The 23,344-nt window shown below is 43.7% G+C and overlaps 1 protein-coding gene across 3 annotated transcripts in view; it reads left to right on the plus strand.

Moving 5' to 3' along the window:
* The window catches only part of PGM1 (phosphoglucomutase 1), a 63,409-nt gene extending 46,315 nt beyond the window's left edge, over positions 1–17,094 (plus strand). For all 3 annotated transcript variants that reach the window (XM_002917698.4, XM_034653615.1, XM_034653616.1), the window contains 4 exons: positions 8,253–8,388; positions 11,188–11,371; positions 13,880–14,014; positions 16,442–17,094. In XM_002917698.4, the coding sequence (XP_002917744.1) occupies positions 8,253–8,388; positions 11,188–11,371; positions 13,880–14,014; positions 16,442–16,531 (545 nt within the window). In that variant the 3' untranslated portion in view covers positions 16,532–17,094. The remainder of the gene's footprint in view (positions 1–8,252; positions 8,389–11,187; positions 11,372–13,879; positions 14,015–16,441) is intronic.
* Positions 17,095–23,344: the final 6,250 nt, after the last annotated feature.

Genomic DNA, 23,344 nt, shown 5'->3' on the forward strand with positions numbered 1-23,344 from the left:
ATTTGCCAAGAAAATTTGTTGTTCACGTTACATTTGAGAGATTGATTTCTTTGAACAGACGTTAGACTTTAAATTATTTCTTATTAAAGTTTGTTCCTCTTTATTAACCCATTCAAATACTAAACGCCAACCGTGATTTTATCTTCCCTTTGATATCTCTTCTATCCAAAGAGAGAATGCATCATGAGAATAATCCACAAACTCTCTTTCTCTTTGAAGAAAGGAAGATTGTTTTGTAATGTTTCTGAAACAAACGTTTTAAAAACCAAGCTGCATAGCCATGGGTCTTTGCTGCTATGAGTGAGTGGCAGCTGAAGTTATTTAACTGAACTTCTGATCTCCTTGTTTATAGAGGAGTTAATTTCCACCTGCTAGTCCCTTGCTGGTGAGTGCTTCCCTCAGGTTCTTTACAGAGTTATTCAGGGTGGACATTAGTGACTCAACAAGCTTTGCAATATTTCGGTTCTGTAGCTTCATTGAGTACAGGGTCATTTATTTCTGTATTTTTCCGGGGGAGAGCAGAGGCAATTTCTCAGGCAAAGCCTCCCTAACCTTCCACTGTGGGTCCACTCCCCTTCTTATTGGCTCTCAAGGCACACATACTTCTCCTTTGTTGCATGTATTACAGCTGTAATTTTAAAATTACTTAGGATTACTTGATTCACATCTCTTGGCTCCACTAGACTGTAAGTTCTGTGAAGACAGCAATTACATCTGTCTTATTCTCCATCATATCTCCAGAGCCCCCTATAAAGGGTATCATGGAGTAGGGGCTCAGCAAACACTTGTTGAATAAATGAGTGAATGAACACACTATTCACTTGGCACCCTCAATGTAGATAAACAGAATCCTGGTGTAGGAAATGGAAAGGCTTTAAACATTATTTGGTGTGATTCCCTGTGTGTTGCTGGAATCATAGTTGGCAGGCAGTGCTGTTCGACTTAAACACCCACCTCACTGGAGAATCCTACCTTACCCCTTGAAGCAGTCAGCAACTCTTGTGGGGACTCAACACCATTCCCACTCCGTAGTCCAGAGTTGGGAACCTGAGGTCTTTGTGAGAACAGGTGAGCTTTTATAAAGGAAAAGAAGTTTACTTGCAAAGATGTGAGAGGGAGTCAGACTTCAGAAGACCTGGCTCACCAAATAAAATAAACCACCAACATTTCAGAGCACAAGCCATAATATCACTAATGTTACCAAGCACACATTAGTCTGTCCCTTTGGAGGAACAGCAGCTGCCTTCCAGGATGATCATAGCCGCAGAGGCTAGGACACTTCCGCATGCATCAGTATTACAAAGGTCGTGGTAAAGGGACTCAGAAATAGGCACCAGAACTAGACAGGGTGAACCTATTATTTTCGGTTGATCTCATGATGCAGTTATTTTTCCCCCTAACTGTGGATGATGGTATACATGTTTACACACAATGGCAGAGGGCAAAGTGGTGTTCTGTCCCATCCTGAATATGTTGGGAAATTGGGAAGGCAATAGAAAGTGAAGTCCTGAATAAAATAGAATGTCACTGCTTTTGAAACTCTTCCTCAGGGAAAGGAGAGGGTTGGGAAAGAGGGATAGGAAACAGTTGAAGACGAACCTGGTATGTAGAAATATGCCAGTAAATTATGATCTGGCCAGGTCTAGAGGTTAGTAACATTTTTTCCTGTTTCATCTTTAAAAGGTTTTAGTGATTATGCATCCTGTAGGAGTGATGGCTTGAAGAAGTACAGCATTGATGCTTTGCAAATTTAATTTTAATTTCTTAGGGAAAGTTTCTCATGTTTGTACTTCTTTGCATTGACTCATTCCTCAAATGTTTATTGAGCTTTAACCGCATCCCAGATACAGCATGAGGCTCTGGGGGCCTGATGGGTACAGTCTCGTGCAGGGCTCTGTAGTGTCCACATGTGGGGCAAGAAGTCAGACCCTGGCCAGGTGAGCAGGTGTGTGAAGTGATCAATGGTGAAGCGCAGGGGGGCCCTGGGAGCTTTATTGGCAGGGCACCTGACCTGGTTCTGTGGTGTAGGGCATTAGATTTTCTGTCTGGTTCTCTGCACATTCTGATTTGCACAGCTCTTGAGTACATTTTCCTCTAGGTAAAGTCCCCATGGGAAAGTAAGAACATCCTGTCTCTGGAGATTTCCCAGACAGAATACCCCACTAAAACTAGGCTGATAACCTAATTATAACTAACTCAGTTAAACTATTACTTGCATGTCTGTCTCCTTCACCTGTATGTCTGTGCTCATCTGGGAGAGCAAGTCACATGTCTTATCTTGGTATTTTCTCATGTACTTGGAACATGGTGGGCACCGGTTCATAGTTGTTGAGCAAAAAATGGAGTTTGGGTTAAGACACGGCTCCTGCCCATCAGGCACTTACTATAGTCCTCCAAAGGAAACAGTTCCAGGGGCAGTCACAAGGCAGTACAGGGTTCATTGCTAAAGGAAAAGTCTGGGGGTGGCTGGGGGAGAGCCCCCGAAGGCTGGAGTGATCTGGAAAAGGCTTCCGGAGGAGTTTACCTGTCCTTTCAGAGTAAAATCATTTGTGCAATAAAAGCCAAAGAGGGCAAGACTGTGGCTAGAGCAGGTCTGCTGAACCTCCCAGCCAGTCAGCTGGGGTCTGACCATTCCTGGGACAAACCCTTATTGATGTTTGGTGTGCAGGCACCAGCTAGGGATACACCTCAGAGTCGAGGTGGGGTAAGAGCAGACAGGGTATGATAGAGAAGGGGTGAGCATGGAGGGCAACAAGAAAGCCCTCCTGGGTTGGGGTGAAGTGGAAGGAAATTGCAGGAGATATTAGCCAGGCTAATAGGTGTATATGGAGTGGACATTTACAGGCAGAGAGAATAGTGTGTTTGGAAGACCAAAAGGGAGGGGCACCTGGGCGGCTCAGTTGTTAAGCGTCTGCCTTTGGCTGAGGGCGTGATCCCAGGGTCCTGGAATCGAGCCCGCATCGGGCTCCCTGCTCTGCTGGGAGCCTGCTTCTTCCTCTCCCACTCCCCCTGCTTGTGTTCCCTCTCTCAATGGCTGTCTCTCTCTCTGTCAAATAAATAAAATCTTAAAAAAAAAAAAAAGACCAAAAGGGAAGGGTACCTGGGTGGCGCAGTTGATTTGAGCGTCTGACTCTTGGTTTCGGCACAGGTCTAATCTCGGGGTCACGGGATTGAGCCGTGGGTCGGGCTCCACACTCAGCACAGAGTCTGCTTGTGTTTCTCTCTGCCCCTCCCCTCTCTTCCTATCTAAAGTGGGTAAAATAAATCTTTAAAAAAAGAAGAAGAAGAAAAAGAAGACCAAAAGGGAGCTAAAGATGGGCAGAGAAAGTGAAAGACAGAGACATGACAGACAGATGCAAGTGTTTTCAGACAACTCCATGTAGCTCTTTTTCAGTTGCCACTGCCCCATCCTCAGACCTGTCACCTGGCAGAAGCAGGCGCCCAGTACTCCCGAGATGCCCATACTGGAAAATAGAACCTAATCCCCAAACTGTTAGCTTTTGGCTCCGTCAGCAAGGGTTGACATTTTTCTTGGCTGAGGCCTGGAGTACTCCCTGACTGAGCTGAGTTTATACTTATCACAAGGTGCTGATTAGGCCGAAGTAAAGTGACAGGTGTTTGAAGATGCTGAAGTGGCAGAATTCCCAGGCCCTCAGTCAGTCCCTGAGCTGGACCAAGCATGAAGAGACCCAGTGCAAAGCCCACCACTGCCTTTGTGTCAGCTAGGACTAGCTTCCCTTTCCTCACAATTCTTTTCCTTTTTTAAATTAAAGAAAATGATACCAGTAATTCACATTCATAATAGGAAAATTAGATGAGGAAGAAGAGGAAAACACTGTAATGCCACTGCCCAGAGAACAGAGCATCTGGTTATATTCCATTTTCTTCACCAATGTACACAGTTAAGAGACATTATATTTGAAAGCTTAATAAGGTAGCGGAAAGCACTCATTTCCCCCCAAAGTTTCTTATTTTTCCCTTAACCATAATGGTATTTTGCATTTATACAGTACTTAACAGTTCATAAAATATTTCTACCCTCTATCACAGTAAGTCTTACAATTGTGTGAGAAAGGTAACTATCCCCATTTTACAGTCAAGGAAACTGAGGCTTGGAAAAGTTAAGCTAATAAACAACAGAGTTTCAGATTCTGGTTTCATGACTCTCTCTTTTTTTTTTTTTTTAAGATTTTATTTATTTATTTGACAGAGAAAGCGAGAGAGCACAGCAGGGGGAGCAGCAGAGGGAGAAGCAGACTCTCTGCTGAGCAGGAACCCAGAGGGGGGCTCAATCCCAGCTCCCTGGGATCACAACCTGAGCCAAAGGCAGACGCTTAACCAGCTGAGCCACCCAGGCGCCCCAGGGTTTTGTGACTCTTAAATATAAAGCATCTTCCATTGAAACACAACTGCCCTTACTGCAAAAGCAGCAACTTTAGAAACACACACACAGACACCATAGTCTTTTTTTTTTTTTTTTTACTCTTAGCTTGTCATTATTCATCAGAATCCTAAAGAAAATGAAATATACCCAGACTTTTAGGGCACCTGGGTGGCTCAGTTAGTTGAGCACCTGACTCTTGATTTCAGCTCAGGTCATGATCTCAGGGTCCTGGGATTGAGCCCCTTGAGCTCTGCCCTCAGCAGGGAGTCTGCTTGAGATTCTCTCCCTCTGCCCCCCCACTTGTTCTAGCTCTCTCTCTCTCTCAAATAAAAGAAGTAAATCTTAAAAAAACAAAAACAAAACAAAAAACAAAAAAAGAAATGTACCCAGACTTTCTGAGTATTAGAGTTACCTAGAGTTTTGATTACATGAAGGTGAATAGTGAGAGTAGTCAGAATTTCCAGAGACTACGGATCTTGCAAATGGAATAGAATATTTGTGTATGTTATCCAAGGCAGATATTTTGTTGATGATATTAGGTGTGTGATTTAGTTATCTCCAAGTAACTTGGTCAGAGTTGGGTAAGATTTTTAGATTTTATTTTCATTTCCTCATAAAAGAAAAAGCGGAATTCTTTACTTAGAACAGGAAAAGCACAAAGGGACACCACCCCTTATGCTTTCAGTCTAGCCTAAAGAAATAAATAAATACAAAATAAGAAGAAAAGGGGAAAAAAAAAGAAGGAAGGAAGGAAGAAAAATGCCCATGGGAGCACAGACAAATAATTCTAAGCTGTATACTTTTGTCATGAATTCTCAAATATAAGGGAAGCTGCCAGAATCTTGCTGCTCAAGGTGAACTATTGCCAAAACATCATTTGCAAATGCCGTAAGGGCCAGCAAGCTAATTTCTGTTCCTTGCGATAGCAATACAGGTAAATAAAAGTCCATAGACAATGAAATTAGGTAAACGAAAAATTTTTACATAAACTGCTACATAAAAGTATTGCCTAATATCTCCAGGTTTGTCGGCTTCCAGGTTCTGAGAACTATGGTCTCTAAAAGTGGTATTTTATTGAAGAGAAGATCTTTTGAAAAAAAAAAATTGTGTGTTTTTATGAGCCAAAAGAGAAAGAGAAAATGTTGTCGATTAATTAACTGATAAACTTGTTCATTGCACTCCTGTACAGTTGTTTAACTATTCCATGTGCTGTTCTAGTCACCAGACTAGTGATAAGGATAGATAAGAGATGTCTCTAAGAAATAGGTGAGAAATGGGGTGGAAGGCTCATAAATAGATGATCGAGGAGTATGGCACCCCAGCAGAGATGCTGAGCAGGTCGCTATGGGAGAAGAAAGAGAACGTAGCTGGTAACTGCTTAGGGAAGCCGGGGCCTAGTTCCAGACAGGAGAGGACATTTGAGTTGGGCCTAAAAGGATGAAAAGAGGAAGGGAACAAACTTAACTCATGCCTGCTACATAGCCAGCATTGTGAGATACTCTGATGTTCTAAGAAGAATACAACCCCGTGGGAAGTCAAGAAGGGCACATAGTCACTTAGAGAATTCAAGGCCTGGGGACACCTGGGTGGTTCAGTTGGTTGAGTGGCTGCCTTCAGTTCAGGTCGTGATCCCAGGGTTCTGGGATTCAGTCCCGCATCAGGCTCCTTGCTCAGTGGGGAGTCTGCTTTTCCCTCTCTCTCTGCCTGCTGCTCCCTCTGCTTGTGCTCTTTCTTTCTCTGTCAAATAAATAAATAAAATCTTAAAAAAAAAAAAAAAGAATTCAAGGCATGATAAAGTGCATAGCATTATGGGAGAGGGATTGTATTGAGTCCTGTTCAGAAGTCAGAAAGTAGCACTCCATATGGTCCGCGTGTGGTGTTTTTTCTGAGAATAAGGAAGTTAAGGGCTGCAAAGGAAAGTTGTGTCCCATATCAGTTCTTGGAAAAGGGTCTCCATGCACATAAGCACATCCAGAAGAGTCAGTTTGTTAGTTTTGGTAAAGATTTTAGCAAGTACCTTAGAAGGGGACAGATGTGCCATAGTTGATTTAAACAAATCCCTCTTGGTTAAAGAAAGATGTCCTAGACTGGAGTTGCTGGATCCACAAGTAGGTCCATTTTTAAGGCTTTGAGACTTTTTGCTGAATTTGCTCTCCAGAAGATTGTACCTCTCCCTGCAGCAGCAAGCTGGAATCCCATTTCCCTTATACCTCTCCTGATCTAGGTGTTCTCGTTTTAAAATCTGTGGCCATTTCTCAAGCAAGTAGTAGTTTCTTATGTGGCTTTAACTTTAATTTGTTTTTTAAAAAATAATGCTAGCTTCGGGGCGCCGGGGTGGCACAGCAATTAAGATTAAGTNGCAAGTAGTAGTTTCTTATGTGGCTTTAACTTTAATTTGTTTTTTAAAAAATAATGCTAGCTTCGGGGCGCCTGGGTGGCACAGCGATTAAGATTAAGCGTCTGCCTTCGGCTCAGGGCGTGATCCCGGCGTTCTGGGATCGAGCCCCACATCAGGCTCTTCCACTATGAGCCTGCTTCTTCCTCTCCTACTCCCCCTGCTTGTGTTCCCTCTCTCGCTGGCTGTGTCTATCTCTGTCGAAATAATAAATAAAATCTTAAAAAAAAAATGCTAGCTTCTTTTGTAATTGGGTACCTGTATTTATTCTTTGGTGACTGTCTATTTATATCCTTGGCCTATTTTTCTATTGAAGTTTTGCTTTTTTCTTATTAGTATATAAATTTTTTCTCTATTGAGGTGCATTAAACATCTACTTTATATTGCAGATGTGTTTTTTTTAAGTTTGCAATGGCCTTTTGCTTTTATCTATAGCTATTTTGCTGATAGAAATGATAATTTTTTTAGTAGACAAATACATAGATTTTTTTTCTTTTATGAATTCTGAATTTACCTGTATTTGCCATCCCCAAGACTTAAAAAAATATATATTTTCTATTACATTTATATTGTATATTTATATTTATACTTGTATATACCTTTTATTTATATATGTCTTTGAGGATTTAAAGGTTTTCAGATTTTATATTTGAATGTGTAATGTATCTGGAAATCTTTTTGGTATGGGGGAAAAAACCGAATTTTTTCCAACTGTCTAGCTAGATATCTAAATACTACTTAAAAAGTAATTCATTCTTTTCCTGTAACCTTGAAGTGACACCCTTATCATATATTCAAGTCACATATGTGTTTGGGTCTCTTTCTAGATGCTCTCTTTTGTTCCATCAAGGTGCCAGGCTTTTAATTATTGAATATTTATAATGGCCATGTTCTTCTGTTGTTTGTTTGTTTTTTTCTGCTCACATTTATACTTTATAATTGATTNAATCTTTGGTATGGGGGAAAAAACCGAATTTTTTCCAACTGTCTAGCTAGATATCTAAATACTACTTAAAAAGTAATTCATTCTTTTCCTGTAACCTTGAAGTGACACCCTTATCATATATTCAAGTCACATATGTGTTTGGGTCTCTTTCTAGATGCTCTCTTTTGTTCCATCAAGGTGCCAGGCTTTTAATTATTGAATATTTATAATGGCCATGTTCTTCTGTTGTTTGTTTGTTTTTTTCTGCTCACATTTATACTTTATAATTGATTTATCAAATTTCACTGAATTATTCCACTGACATTTTTATTGGCATTAGCCAAAAATATCTAAATCACTTTGGGAAGCGTCAGCTTCTTTTCAGTATTATGTCGCTTTGTTCCATATGTGGTTCCTTCCATGTAGTCAAATTCCTCAGTAAAGTTTTATGACTTTTTTGGTTGGGTCTGCATGTTTACTGTTAAGTTTATTCCCAAATGTTTTGGAGCAATCACATTTCTCATAGCTGCTTGTTGCCCCCCGGCCAGGTTCTGACCACATCCGTGAGAAAGATGGACTCTGGGCTGTCCTCGCTTGGCTCTCCATTCTAGCCACCCGCAAACAGAGTGTGGAGGACATTCTCAAAGATCACTGGCAAAAGTATGGCCGGAATTTCTTCACCAGGTAAGTCACAGCCTGGCTGGAGTGCGGAGGTAGGGTGGGGAAGCAGGCAGAGAGAGTTCCCATGTGTACAGATTTTTTCATGTCTCTCAAGTGATAATAAAACCCTAGTTCATCTAGCCTCTACAAATTGAGGGATTTTAAAATAATTCAGTCAGGGTCACCTTTTATGTTAGCCATAAAGAACAAGGCTTAAAAAATGTAGTTAACATATTCAAAAGAATAAATGTTTTGTAAGACTTTTAAATGTACCTGCAGGTGGACATGATAATTGTGTTGGATTTGGACTCAGAAGAATAGATTAGAATTTTATTTCTGCCCCTTAGTGCACTGGGAAGTCATTTAACCTCTCTCTAACAGAAAACTGTACTTATTTTTCTCATTTGTAGAAATGGAAATAACAGTCTGCCATTGAGTGGATTAAATGAAATATGAGTCTGAAAGTGTTTTATAAACTCTAGGGCACTCAAAGTATGGAAACTTTTTTTTTTTTCTGAAATTATGGAAACAATTATGCTTAGTCTAAATCAGCTTTTCTGACTCATTAAAATAGGTCTCCAAAGGCTGCATACTTGTCAATACTTCATTCATTGATTCAATAAATATTGACTGTGTGCCTACTTTCTGCCAGGCACTGGGGATTCGGCAGTGAACAAAATACTTAGAATACGTAGTAATTCTTCTTTGCCACGCATAATTCTGTTTTTAAAAGGCATTAATATTTTTTTTTTCGAGTAGTGCTTTTTGCTAATTCCAATTTGCCTTTCCCCTGATAGGTGTAAAAATCTAACAGAATTTTTCCTAGACCTCACTATTCTAATTATTGAAAGGAAATACGAGAAAAAGGAGAGTAGATGAATTGCTCACTGGTAAGAAATGCATAGATATAATTTCTTTGGGCCTCAGTTGCCTTTTCTATAAAATAGGTAGTTAGATTAGGGAATTTAAAAAATATGTCACAGATTGAATAGTCCATGATCTCTGGATAGTCATGCAAGAATTAAACCTTAAGCAACTCAGCCTCCTTACTCAGAATCTTCTTACCAACTTTCGAGAAGTTCATTGCTGTCTTTCTCCCTCAAGTCATTCTTTTGAGGAAGGTATAAGTAATAACTGTCACACGGTACCGCAACAATAGCCCTGGGAACCAAGGCAAGTATCTTTACCTTCTAAGAACCAGAAAAACCTGGTAATTCAGAACAGCAGTCATGAACTGTCTAGAGCCTAGAGTGTCATGAAGGCAGGACCACGTCTGTTTGTGTGCTTCGTGGTATCACTAAACACCTCACTCCTAATAATACTGTAAATATGCTTCAAATGAATAAATGAACGAGTTAACAAATGAATAGTAGCCAGAATGGAATAAGGCTAGGAGGCTTTTTCAGAGAAGGGGTCACTCTTGAATCAGTTAAAAGTCTCCATCTAAAAACCGTTTTAACATATTTGTATTAATTTCAAATAACTGCTAACTAACTATTGCAAATAAAGTCCCTAGAAGCTGCATTTCTAGTTAGTTAAGACTCCATCGTACCCTCCATTTACCTAACAGAAGTTCTAGGCACTTTGCACGCATTGTTTCATGTCGGCCTCAAAACAGTTAGTGATGAGGCAGCTGAGATTCTGCGAGATGAAGCCATTTGCTCATAATAATTGATAGAGCTAGGTTCAAACTTGTTCTGATGCCGAAGTCCAGATCTTTCCGTGATACCCCTCTGTGCCTAGGATTTATAGAGCACTTCCCTCAAATACCCAAAGGTCACAGATATAAAGCACAAACACCTGGTTGTAATTTCTGTTTATCATGTTAACTAGGGGAAAGAGCTGACTTCATGATTAAGGGGATGGTTGTCCTTGATTCATAGAATCCTGGAGCCAGAACAGGTTGGCCTTAATTCCCCAGTATTTCTCATGTCTCAGAGGTGTCATCTTGCACATATCATATTTGTTTCACTATCACAAATAAATATAGACTCTGCTGTCTTGAGCCTCTAAAAAATAACTCTCTCAAGAGGTTGTGTGCTACTAGATCAAGAAAAGCCACCTGTCAGAGTCTTTAACTTCATAAGAAGAAGTTGAGAACAAGAATTGGAGTAATAACAACAGTCACAGAATTTTTTCTGTGATTTTTTTTTTTTTTTTGGCTTTGACCGTTTTGCGTCTATACTAGGCCTCCTCCTTCAGGGTGAATCCAAAGCATTTTGGACCAGAATCCACCCTTGTTGAAAGGACAGAGGTGTTTCAGATGTAAAGTGTTAGGGTTTGGCCCTTCTGTCTGGTCAGTGAAAATTTGGCGTCACTTTAGGAAGCTCCTGTGGAGACTACAACTCTCCTTCGCCAAAATAGCAGCCTCAGGCAGATCCCTGACTGGGAACTGTCCCAGCATTTATCCCAAAGAGGCTCTAGGAGTTTGAAAGAGAAGTGCCTGACTCATGCGCTTCTTGATGCAGAGTCCTCTAGAGATAACATTGCATTTAATTCTACCTCCGCAGGATGCAGTGATTAAATGTTAGATAGAATCTCTCAAAAGCCTATGAAGCTTCTAGAGCTTATTCTGTAGAAAAGCCAAGATGGGAGTTTTCTGCTTTTCAGAAGCTCCTAACCCTTCCCTGAAATCCTGCAAAGCCTTCCTTTCATCCCTGACCCACTCCCTCCCCAGAGACGGACAAGCTCAGCCTTTTGCCAGCTTCTTCTGAAGTTAGGTAGTTTTGGGGGGAGGGCCAAACAAATGATGAAGAAAGTGGTAATCTACCTCGGGGTGATCCGAAGTCAGCGTGTGGGCCCCACCTTTGTGACTTCTTGTAGGTACGATTATGAGGAGGTGGAGGCCGAGGGTGCCAACAAAATGATGAAGGACTTGGAGGCCCTGATATCTGATCGCTCCTTCGTGGGGAAGCAGTTCTCAGTGGGTGACAAAGTTTACACTGTGGAGAAAATTGATAACTTTGAATACAGTGATCCGGTGGATGGAAGCATTTCAAGGAATCAGGTAGGAACAGATTTATGTGTATTGGGAGAGAGACCTCAGGACTTCATTTCTGAAATCTCAAGAGAAAAAAGAAAAAGGCTACTTAATCATTTCTCCTTTGCTGCCCTTTTTTTGTTTGTTTGTTTGTTTGTTTTTATGGTTGCAGCTTTCTGCCAGGTCACACATAACTTGCAAATATACTCATAGGGAAAATGGGATTTGCCCTGGTTCTATGTACTCCCCTATGCCCTCATTCTGGGATTCTTAGCCTCTGCTTCAGAGGGTTTTTACATCCTCCAGAATTCAGCGCAAGACATTGTATTGAATACGTGTGCAAAAAGGAGCCCTAGAATCTAAAGCTGAAAAGGTGAACTACTGCCATAGTTGCCAATCCCCTTTTTTCTCTCAGGAGGTGATAGCAGAATGCCAGCCACGAGGGTGGCATTATCATAGACATTTCTCTGGTATGTTCTAATTTCTAAAAAAAAAGAAGAAAAAAAAATTGATGAGGCATTCGAGACTTAGAAATGTTAGCTGTTACTATCCGCAGCACGTGACATGCAGCCAGTCCTAACACAGCAGCGTGTAGCAAGACATCACAGTTGAGAACCTGGACCATGTCTGGATGGAGACAGAGCTGTTAGGGTTTCCCTCGTTGTGTGCCAGGGACCCAAGGCTGCAGGCTGGGTTGGCCCTTGTCCAGGCTTCTCACAAACACCCAGAGCCCGGGGCCCTCTCGCTGGTTCTGCTGTTGTCACAGGATGGACTCACCACTAATAATAAAGGAGGAGATGAAAATTCTTTTACAGCCTTCCAGTTTGCTTTTTCCTGATGGACCCACATTTTTGGCCTGGTCCTTCTCAAGGCAGCCGACAGCTTTGAAGGAGATGGACCACAGGATTGATTTAGTGTCTTTCTGGAGAGCAGGCAGTGGACGGGTGGATGGAGCGTGGCCACAGCGACCCTCAGCGCCAGGAGCCTCCCATCCTCAAAATATTAGCACAGTGGGCTTTCTTCCCTATGCCCGTTCACCCTCTGTGAGAACTCTGGGTCCAGCACAGGTGATTGTAAGTGACATCTGAGATAATTAGAAAAAGAGAGGCCAGGAGTAGAGTAGGAGGTGGGTATGGAAGAGGGGAGAGTGGGGTCCAGAGGATGGCAGAGCAGAGTGGAAGTTTTTGTAGAGAAGCCTTCAGAGAGAAAACGGGCGGTTAGGGAAAGTAACCCCCAACTCTGTGCTGCGCCCAGCATCTGTGAGGAGGGAGCGGAGGGAGCTGAGGTGTGTGTGGGAAGGGTGTCGGCATGGGCACGGGTGCTGTTCTCTACACTCTGTGAGGAAGAACTCAACAGCTTCACATTCTATAATCAGAAAGTCTGAGCATTTAGATGGAAGGCCAGGGAGGAGGGAGAATCTTCTGAAGTAGATACAGCGTCTACCATCAAGTGGAAAGAATTTAGAAGCTTCAAGTTAAAGCTGTGGGAGAAGTTGACCAGTCTGGTATGTTTCTAGAAGCAAGAAATGGTAAATGGGAGTTACCTGTATCCTCCCCATGATGATGGAATCTGGAAGGTACTGTGTGCATTTCACCTGCTGTCTTCACTGCCGAACGGCACGGTTAAATACTGGACGGGATTTGGTGACAAATAGCAGCTGAGGAGCCGTGTCTCTCCTTCTGGTTGGCCTTTGCCTTTATGTGAAGTTCTTCTTTGTATAAAAGAATGACAGGCTCACAAAGACTAGAGAGTTCTCAGATAACTGTCTTGCTGAACCTTCCTACCTCAGGTGGCAGAATACCTACCCAAGAGTCTACAACGTCAAGTCCCCTGAAGAAAGAAGATTATTGAGGACGAGAGATACTGCCAGGGAGGGAAAGAAGAAGGCAGCAGGGGGCTGGGGGCATGGGTTTGACGTGGCGCCCACATGGACCCCACTTTGAGTCCTCAGGCATCAAGGGGAGAGTGATCACTGGATCCTGCTTGCTAGGTTGGGAATAGCCAGCTTCATCTGGGGCACTGGCCTCAAGTTCTCTGTTTGAAGCTCTCTGTTGGTGTTTTGCAAAGAGTTCTTCCTCTCATCTTTCTGGAATCTCTTCTGCTCTGGTTTCAGCCCATTCTGTCCATGTTTTCCTCCTGATCTGGGGATCAAATTTCTGCATCTAGCGACTTATTTGTTTACTTATTTATTAGGCTTCAAACTGGAATGGTTAGTCCATAAATTACAGGGACCAGTGGGGAGAGGAGGGGAGGGCAGGCCTGTGTCATCCAGCACCCCTGGCACCCGGATCAGATCTCCCACCTGACCCTGGGAATGCTTCTCTGCCCATCAGCTCAGCCCCCTTTGGCTGGATGCAGTGACAGGCTGACCACGGCTAACACATGGGACTTAACTGCTGCCATTTATCAAGGATCTAATTCTCCAATCGATCAAGTATGGATGAAATTAGATCTCCAGACAAATCCCTTGTAATTTGCCAGCCTTCAGTTTCCTTTCCAGCAAGTGGGAAAAACATCTCTACTTACCTTCTCCAGGGCTTGCGGCTCATTTTTGCAGATGGTTCTCGAATCATCTTTCGACTGAGTGGCACCGGGAGCGCAGGGGCCACCATTCGACTGTACATTGACAGCTATGAGAAGGACATTGCCAAGATCTACCAGGACCCCCAGGTAATGCCCAAGCCCTGACGAGTTCTTCCTGTTGGAGGGAATGATAGTGGTTGCACTGAGTCTGTGTTATCACAGCCCGTTTCTTAAATGGTCAAACACACGTGTTCACTTTTCTCCAAGTCTCCTTCAGTACATCATAACAACAGTAATAGCTAACCATTATCTCAGTATTTTCTCTTTGCCAAGCTCTGTTCTAAACCCATTACCCAAATGGATATGCTCACTGAAGTCTCAAATGAGGTAGACTCTATTATTATCCGTACTGCAGATAAAGAGACAGAGTGAAAGGTTAAGTGGCAGCTAATAGGGTCACATGCCTGGTGAGCAGCAGAGTCAGGATAACTAACCTTTAAATCAGCCCCTCTTCTGGCATTCTGGTCTGTCACTGGTCATTTGCCACTTTGCTTGGTCTGATCGCCTGTTCTGGAAGAGCACACGCTGGTTCTAGATTTGGTGGTGGGGCAGAGTTTCATGACCCAGCAACAAAGGTCTATATGAAGAGTCTGCAGACTTGCAGCCTGGTGATTTGGGCTCCCAGCCCTACCCTAAGGGTCTCCAGAAGTATGTCAGAGTGAGGAGGGACCGTGGAGCCAGTGGTGGGGCAGAGAACTTGGAGGACAGCCACCCCAGGGGAGGAGCCAAGGGGAAACAGTGACACACAGGGAACTTTCACCTTGTTTGTTCCTCACACAGTGGTCTTGACAAATGCTCCCCAATGAGAGTTCCACAATCAAAAATGTGTAGGAGCTGCTGTGGTCCATTAACCCCTTCTTCAGGATTTGTAACCCACACTGCACCTTAAGGGCTCTGAGAAAACTTATAGTGAAGACTCCTGTTTAAGTGGCATTTCACCATGATTATTATTCCACAAAGCCTCTTTTCTTCTAACACCTAATTAAAATCCAAGGAAACTCATTTGGAAGGCCTTGGCATAGCAGTTTTGAGCATAAATTTTGGATTTAGAAAGCTCTTGTTTTCAATTCATTTCCTGCCACCTGAGTAGCTGTGTGTCTGCGGGCAAGTCGTTTCAGTGCTCTGAGCCTTGGTTTCCTGGTAGAATACTACCTAATACTACATCACCTCCGCTTAGAGTTATTCTAGGGATTTAAGGAGACAAGGGATGCAAAATTCTAAACATTGCGCCTGGCACATAGGATTAGCTTTTGAGAACGTGTGGCTCTTACAGTTGTTTTTATTACAAAAAGAGGAGTAAAAGGATGCTTCACTTTTACATTTTTTACTGTGGCCGGACTCCAGTTTCAGTCATTGCCAGATATCTGTCGTGCTATAGGTATCCCTAAAACTTAAACCAAAGGCGATGGTGTCTGCGGTGTAGACCCACAGAATAATAGAACAAGAGGAAAAGAAGAAGGAAGTTGTGTTCTTTGTTTTAATACAGGGCACGTGGTAGATATAACGAATGAATGAAAGATAAGTTTCTTGGAACCAGAGTCTTCAGGAGGTGGGAGGGAAGTAGGGAGGGAGGTGGGAGAGCTCTGAAGGGTGTGAGGTGCCCACTGTGCCTAGATGTGTCACCGTTCCAGCTAGAAGATGCCTTCCCTTACTCTGGGCTTGCTGGCCTTCAGCACTTTCTGGGACTGTTGGAGCCCCAGGGGGAATGGCAGGTGGTGTGGTCAGTGCGTGGAGTTGCTTCTCCACCTTTCATCCAGCAGTCAGGAGTTGGTGAAGACGAAGGTGAGGGAAAGCAACAGAGGGCAGTAGGAAATGAACTATTCTTGGCTCTGCCTTTGAGTCCTTTGGTTAAATAACTTCATCTTTTTGGATATCAGTTTCTTCATCTGTGACATGAGCAGTTCAACTAGATAAGTGGTTGAAAAATTTTTTTGATTAAAAAATATTAAACAATATTTATATTTATAAATATATTTATAAAATACTTATGTTACATTATCCTGCAACAACAGAATTCTTTTATTTTTCCCCCTAAGTGAGAGGTAGTTGGGAGGGTGGTGGTGTTGCATTTTGAAAAGATCTCTTTGGGGACAGTGTGGGCAGAAGGAGGCACCATTATTCCAGGTGAGAAAGAGAACGTTGATTTAGCGAGATCTATGGCCCCAGGTTGGAGAGAAGTGGCACCCGTTGAGGGATACATAGAAGGTAAAAGCCACTTAGGCTTGCTAATAGATTGGAAAAGGGGAATGTGGGAGAGGAAGGGGGCAAGAGTAACCTTAGTTATTCATTAGCTTTAGACCATAGAGGTGTTGAGTCACTGAGATAGGGAATGCTGGAAGCAGATTTTAGGGGAAAGAACACATCTTTGTGCTTAGATTTACAGAGTTTGAGGAACCTTTGGGATGTGGGAGGAGGCAGTCAGACATGTGGGTCTTGGAGGCCATCTGAGGGCTAGAGCTATGGATCTGTGTCTAGAGAAAGTAATGGGAAAGTTTCTCTTTGTGTCTCCCTCAGGTCATGTTGGCCCCCCTTATTTCCATTGCTCTGAAGGTGTCCCAACTCCAGGAGAGGACGGGACGCACTGCGCCCACCGTTATCACCTAAGAAGACAGCCAGATGTGGTACGTCCCTCTACCCCAGGACCCTCCAAGTCATCTGATTGAAGAGCATGGACACAAACAAAATGTATCCACCCAGGCTTTTTAGGATTTGGTTTTTCCACTAACCAGTTGTTGATGAATGGCACACTAGTGCGACACTGCCAGTTGAGATGCCATGTGGGAAAGAGTGAAAGAGGACTCAGGGGCTTTTGCTAATGTACCTCCCTTTCCGTGCCCTTAGGCCCTGCTGCTGTGCAGGTATTTGTCTCCCCAGCACCAGCTTCTGTTGTCTACAATGTGTGAGATGGAAGTTGAACATCAGCTAGTGAGGCCATTTCTCATGCTTAGGGCGTGCCAATGAAATGACAGTGCATGTTCCTTTCTCTCTGGTGAATTCTTTCCCCCATTAACTGTTTACATGTGCTCCAGCAAAATGCAATTTCTGGTGCCTTTTCTCCAATCAGTTCTTTCCTCAGAGTGAGACGTACTTGTCTACAGATTTCTGCCTTGTTTTACAACATAGTCCCACACAAATATTTTGGGATATTAAAGCAAAATAAGCCACTATTTCTTGATGTCTTTTTTTTTTCTTAACTGCAAAATGCTCTCTCACTTTCAGACAGAAAATAGATTTTCTTAAAAAAGAAAAGAAAAAAGAAAGGTATTGTATTTTGTTTGGATGTCCTAGCTAGAAGACAAAATGTTCTCTGAGCTAGGTTTAAAATCCTTGTATTCAAGAACTGTAATTTCAAATCTTAGCAGGGTCAACTGAGCCTGGGATCCATCTGAGTTAGATAAAGTAAGCTCAACATGGTTAATTTGGAATGAGGGAAAGCAAGATGATTTTCAGGAGATCTTTTTTTCCCCCCCAGGAGATATTAAATAGCAAAGCGTGGCCATGTGCCTTGTGTTGAGATACCATAATGCCTATTGAGGGGACCGAAGCAGAACTTCCAGAATCTTAGAGCAGGATTACTGGCATTTCGCTGGATATCTTGAGCCCATTGGCATCTTACTCATCTTAGAACAATTATTTAATTTTTTTAAGATTTTATTTTTTTGAGAGAGTGAGCGAGAGAGAGAGCAGGGGCAGAGGGAGAAGCAGACTCCCCTGCTGAGCAGGGGGCCCAATGTGGGACTCGATCCCACGACCCTGGGATCCTGACCTGAGCCGAAGGCAGATGCTTAACTGACTGAGCCACCCAGGCGCCCCATCTCAGAACATTTATATTCAATCCATGAGTGTAACGTGGTAGTTAAAAACGTAGCCAACAGACCTGAGTTTGAATCCTGACTGAGATTTTGAGTCACGTTTGAATACATTCTCAGTATCTTTAAAATCAGGATGAAAGGGTGCCTGGCTGGCTCAGTCAGTGGAGTTGTGACTCTTGATCTGAGGGTCATGAGTTCAAGCCCCTCATTGGACATGGAACCTACTTAAAAAAAATCAGGATGAAAATAGTTTCTACTTTATGCAGTCATTGAGAACATTCAGTGAGTGGCCCTGTGCAAAGCAGTGGGCACTTTATCTAGCTCACGGTAGGTTGTCAAGTAAGTGGGAACTAGGATTATGCTTATAATACTGTTTCTAGATTTTAAAGTATTAGGAAAGCAAAAACTGTAACAATAATACTTGTACTGCAATTTATGGTTTTCAGGACATTTCCACAGAGTTACCTTGCCATACACACTATGCCAGAGAGGCAGCTCAGCTCCGCACCCCTCCCCCACCCAGAGTGGATTCCCTGTTCCAGGGGACAGGGTCCCTGGGATAAGATTTCCAATGTTGCCATTTAACAAGGGGGCCTAGCTCAGTAAACACAACTGAGCTTTCACAAAGATGAGAGGACGATGAGTACTTGTTGAACACTAAATACCAGACATTGTTCTGAGTGCTTTCCATATACTCTTTCCATGCTCCCAATCACTCTAGGAGGTAGATACTCTAAATATTCCCATTTTACAGATGAGGTCTGGTTATGTGCCCGGTGTCGCACCACTGCATAGTGGTGACATACCCCCAGGTGGTGAAGCTCAGCCCTGCCTGGTTATCCAATACTTTGGCCCCTTCTATTGACTCACTGCTAACAGGGGAAAGAAAGATTTTTCCATTTGCACAATGCCCCTGTGTTTTATTTATTAAAGGGCCATACTTTGTGCCTTGAGTGCCAGAGAGTGTTAATTTTGGCATCGTCGTCTCCACCTCCCTCTGGCTGTGGGACCTTTTTTTTTTTTTTTTTTTTTTTTTAAGAGAGAAAGAGCAAGCTGAGGAGAGAAGGGGAGGGGGACAGAGGCAGAAGGAGAGAGAATCTTTTTTTTTTAAAGATTTTATTTATTTGACAGAGAGAGACAGCGAGAGAGGAAACACAAGCAGGGAGAGTGGGAGAGGGAGAAGCAGGCTTCCCGCCAAGCAGGGAGCCCGATACGGGGCTCAATCCCAGGACCCTGGGATCATGACCCGAGCCGAAGGCAGATACCCAACGACTGAGCCACCCAGGCGCCCCGGGAAAGAGAATCTTAAGCAGGCTCCACGCTCAGCACGGAGACTGACGAGGGGCTTGATCTCAGGACCCTGAGATCATGACCTGAGCTGAAATCAAGAGTCAGACACTTAACCTAAGACTGAGCCACCCAGGTGTCCCCAGCCCTGGGACCTCGATACTTGGGTGTATCAGTCAGCCAGGAAATGTGTATTGACCTACATTAAGTGTGAAATGCCCCGGGAAGGGAAGAACGTGTTATAACGCACATTTACACCCTCCAGCTGCCCATGAGACTAACGAAGGGAGTGAGGTCCAGTGCAGATAGGAGACTGTACTGGATAACTAACTGCCTTCTGAATTGTATAGGCTGCACCTGGTGCAGGAATCCAGATTTTCGAAGCACCTGCTCAGTTTCAGGTGTTGGGTTACAGGCTTCCGAGTAACCCTCCGAGCAAGACGTTACTGTTCGTTCTAGAGCTGAGAGAGCTGAAGCCAAACAGAAGCCCGAGTAATCTTCCCTCGGTTCGCAGCCACCATGGGGTGGAAGTGGAATTTTGAGTGGGGATCTCACCGCCTTTCCATGACCCTTTTCCTGCCTCTCCATCTGTTGAATCAGCTGCAGACACTCCCAGGGCTGTGGCCCTTGGAATGGCTTTATAAGTTTCCTCCTCATCCCTGATCCTATTTCAGCTGCTTTCCCTGAACCCACGTGGCTGCAGGTGTGGGCGTTAAATGCTCAGGGGAGGCAGAGAGAGATGGCTGGGACCATGGAGCCGTGGGTGTGGGCATGGCTGAGGGCCACCCTTCCTCTGTCTGTGGCTTCCAGAGAGACACCCCAACACATGTGCCCGCCAGGAACGCAGGGGGATGGGGCCCTGAGAGGCCAGCCAGCGGCCTGCAGCCAAGCTTCCCTGCCTGCCAGGATTGATGTGGTCTGTGAGTCAGGCCTGTTTTTGTTGGGGCGTGGTGGGGATTACAGTGAGAAAATTGGGTTGGAACTGTTGGTGCTAAACTCTAAAATTTCACATTTCCCTTCCCTCTTGGTGTGCAGCTTTCATTTTGGAGAAGTAGATTCCAGTTCAGGGAAACTCCCCAGGCCCAGAAAATGGCCAGGCTTACAAAGGAGGGGCCCCTCCTCAGAGAAGGAAAACAAAGGCTAAGCTCGCTGCATTTCAGGGGAGGCCAGGCTTTGGGGCCTTGGTCCCTCTGCTTTGTCTGCCTCCGAGTTCATCCATGCTGCATTCAGTTAATCCACGCCGCTAGACAGAAATTGGCCTTCCTGAATAGGACTCCTTCAGGAAACACAGTACAACATGTGGGAGACACACCCCTCATGCTTTCACATTCTGAACCCCCAGCAAGGGAGGTGTGATAGGAGTAATCACAACCATTATGAACGGAGTCACTGCACCTCGCCTGAATTACTGCAGAGATCCCCTCATGGCCTCGGGCCTCCATGCTCGCCCCCTGTAATCCGTTCTCCACGCCATCAGCTAGGTGCTATTTCCACTGCTAATGTCCAAATGCCTGTGTGTGTCGCCTGTAAGGCCATGTATCCTGCCTGCCACCTACCCCACCAACTCTTGTCCTCTGTTCTCTGCCTTAAGTTAGGACATGTGGAACCACCTGGAAACACTGTGCTCTGTTGTCTCCATATCTTCGTAGCTGCTCTTCTGTCTGTCTGCATTACTTTTCTCCTCCATCTCATCCTCAACCATATCCCCCAACTCCTGCCTGTTACTTAAACACTGTTTTCTCCAAGAAGCTTTCGCTGAGCCTCCAACGTCTGGTTTGGGAATCTGGGTTTTCCCATAGAACCCTCCTTTTGGCACTTATCATGTTCTATGTTAATAGCCTGTTTACTTTCCATTTCTCCCACTGCCCTGGGAGCTCCTAGAAGGCAGGGACTGGTTTTTTCATCAGTGTTTACCTAGGATCTGCTCCATGCCCAGCACATAGCAAAAGTTCAAAAGACAGTTTCTGGAAAGAATGAAGGAAATCTAGTTGCATGGCAGAATGCTTTTGTATGCTCTGACTCCCTGCCCCCCCCCACAAGCCTATGGGATATGATTATCTTCATTTTGCAGGTGGCAAATGAGTTGACTAACTTTCACAGCTAGTGAATACCTTAGCCAATGCCTTAACCTTTAGAGGTTGAAAGTGAGAAAGCACCCAGGACAGAGGGTCAGGGTGGGTACTGGCAGCAGATCGGAGATACTTGTGATGGTCACTTTGAATAAAACTTAATTTAAATGTTAAGTATTTTATCTCCCACTGCTACAAAAGTTAATTGGGGGTATAGTTGGGGAAGGGTTCTACCAAATTAGCCTGAATATAGGAAGAAGTTATTTTTCTTCAAGGAGTAGAATCAAGAAAGCCAGGCCCAAGCCCTAAAGACCGCCTCTGAGCAGATTCATGGGAAGCAAGCCATGATGGAGCAAGGCAGGTCCACCAGCCCTGGGCCTCACACTGCTGGGGCGCACAGCATGTACTTCTGGAGGAGGGAGAGGCTCTTCTTGGTTCCTCTCATGAGACCAAGAGGCATTCTTACCATGTGGCATGGCATTATACCAAAGAAGTGAGGTCACCACCAGCAAGAGTTATGTCTCATGTCTGTCTGCCTGCTTATCCTGTGGGAACTTTTGAGGGCTTTGGTTTGGTTTTCACCAAATGTGAAGACTCTATCTAGATCTATTAAGTTGGATTTGTGGGATGTGGGCTAATAACTGTTTTCCAAAAAGCATGTCTTCCATGACTCAGAGTGCTGCTCTCCAGCTGACAGAAAGGCCAGAGAAGAGTAGCAATCTGTTTACCTTTCATGACAGTGTTATTTTGTAAAAGTTCTGTCTCCATTGCTTTCTGACTTCATTCTTGTACTGTGATTAGGACTATTATTATCCAAGATAAAGAAATAGAAACTTTGAGAGCTTACGTGGCCTGTACAGAGTCTCACAATCACGATGGAGAAAGCAGACCCGCCACCTCCATGCCTTGGTGTTTGGGATTCTTTTTCCGGTTTACCATTGTTGTATAAACAAAGCACCCCCAAATCTAGTGGTGGTGAACTTTTGCACAGTCTCATTGTGTTCACGGATTCTGTGGTCAGGAAATCAGGGCACAGTGGAAAAAGTGTGTCTTCCCTATGGTGTCTGGGCCCTCACCTGAGAAGACTGGAACAGTTGGGGAAATGACTCAGATGCTCAGGGGCTCCTATTCGTGACCTCTTTAGCCTTGAGTTTCTCACAGCGTGGTGCTACCTTCTAGGAGGGAGCTTCCCAAGAGCAAGTGTCCTGAGAAAACCAGACAGAAGCTGTATTTTCCTTTCCTATGTACCTCTATCCAACTGGTTGTGCCCAGCTCACTCAGGCCAGCCTGGATTCAAGGGCAGAGGAATTACATTCTACCTAATCTTGGGGGATGGCAAGGTCATGTTGCAGAAGAGTGTGTGAGACGGAGCTCTTATAGCCATCTTTGGAAAATACAATCTGTCACAATTTTCAAATATTCTCCCAGTAAATATACCATTCTGAGTCATGTAAATATGAGAAGGAATTTAATTTAGAAATTATTTTCACCAGGAGCATCTGTTACTTATCTGAACATAGACATGTGCTATCATCTCACATTCCCATACCCATGACAGACATAACGAATCAATCGCAGCACCATGTCTACTAAGCTCAGATGGGGCTCCAGAAACCTCAATACAATACACTAGACAAGAAATATTAATAAATTACAGTGGGGATATGAATGAAAACTTATTTGCTACTTGGGAATATTCTTACTTCCTTACCTTTACAATGTTTAACTAACACCTCACATAGGGTGTGAAAGCCAATTTGAAAACCTACCAGTCAGTCTGTATATTGATGAAAAATACGTGCACAAAATTAGTGATTACTGTTAAATAAGTCACCATTGATTTCAGAAACAGAATGAAACATATTAATAAAATAATTTTACTGATATGTTTTATTTATTTTTTATTTATTTATTTTTAAAAAGATTTTATTTATTTATTCGACAGAGATAGAGACAGCCAGCGAGAGAGGGAACACAAGCAGGGGGAGCGGGAGAGGAAGAAGCAGGCTCATAGCGGAGGAGCCTGATGTGGGTCTCGATCCCATAACGCCGGGATCACGCCCTGAGCCGAAGGCAGACGCTTAACCACTGTGCCACCCAGGCGCCCCTACTGATATTTTTAAACTCAGAAGTGAACTGGAGGTTTTTTGGTTCTTTCCATCTGCCACTTTACTGCTTTGGCTGTAACAGTCACTTATATCTGACTTCATGATTCCTAAAGCTTGTATAGCACTTTTCAGAGCACTTCA

This window comes from Ailuropoda melanoleuca, chromosome 2, assembly GCF_002007445.2.
Source record: "Ailuropoda melanoleuca isolate Jingjing chromosome 2, ASM200744v2, whole genome shotgun sequence".
NCBI lineage: Eukaryota > Metazoa > Chordata > Mammalia > Carnivora > Ursidae > Ailuropoda > Ailuropoda melanoleuca.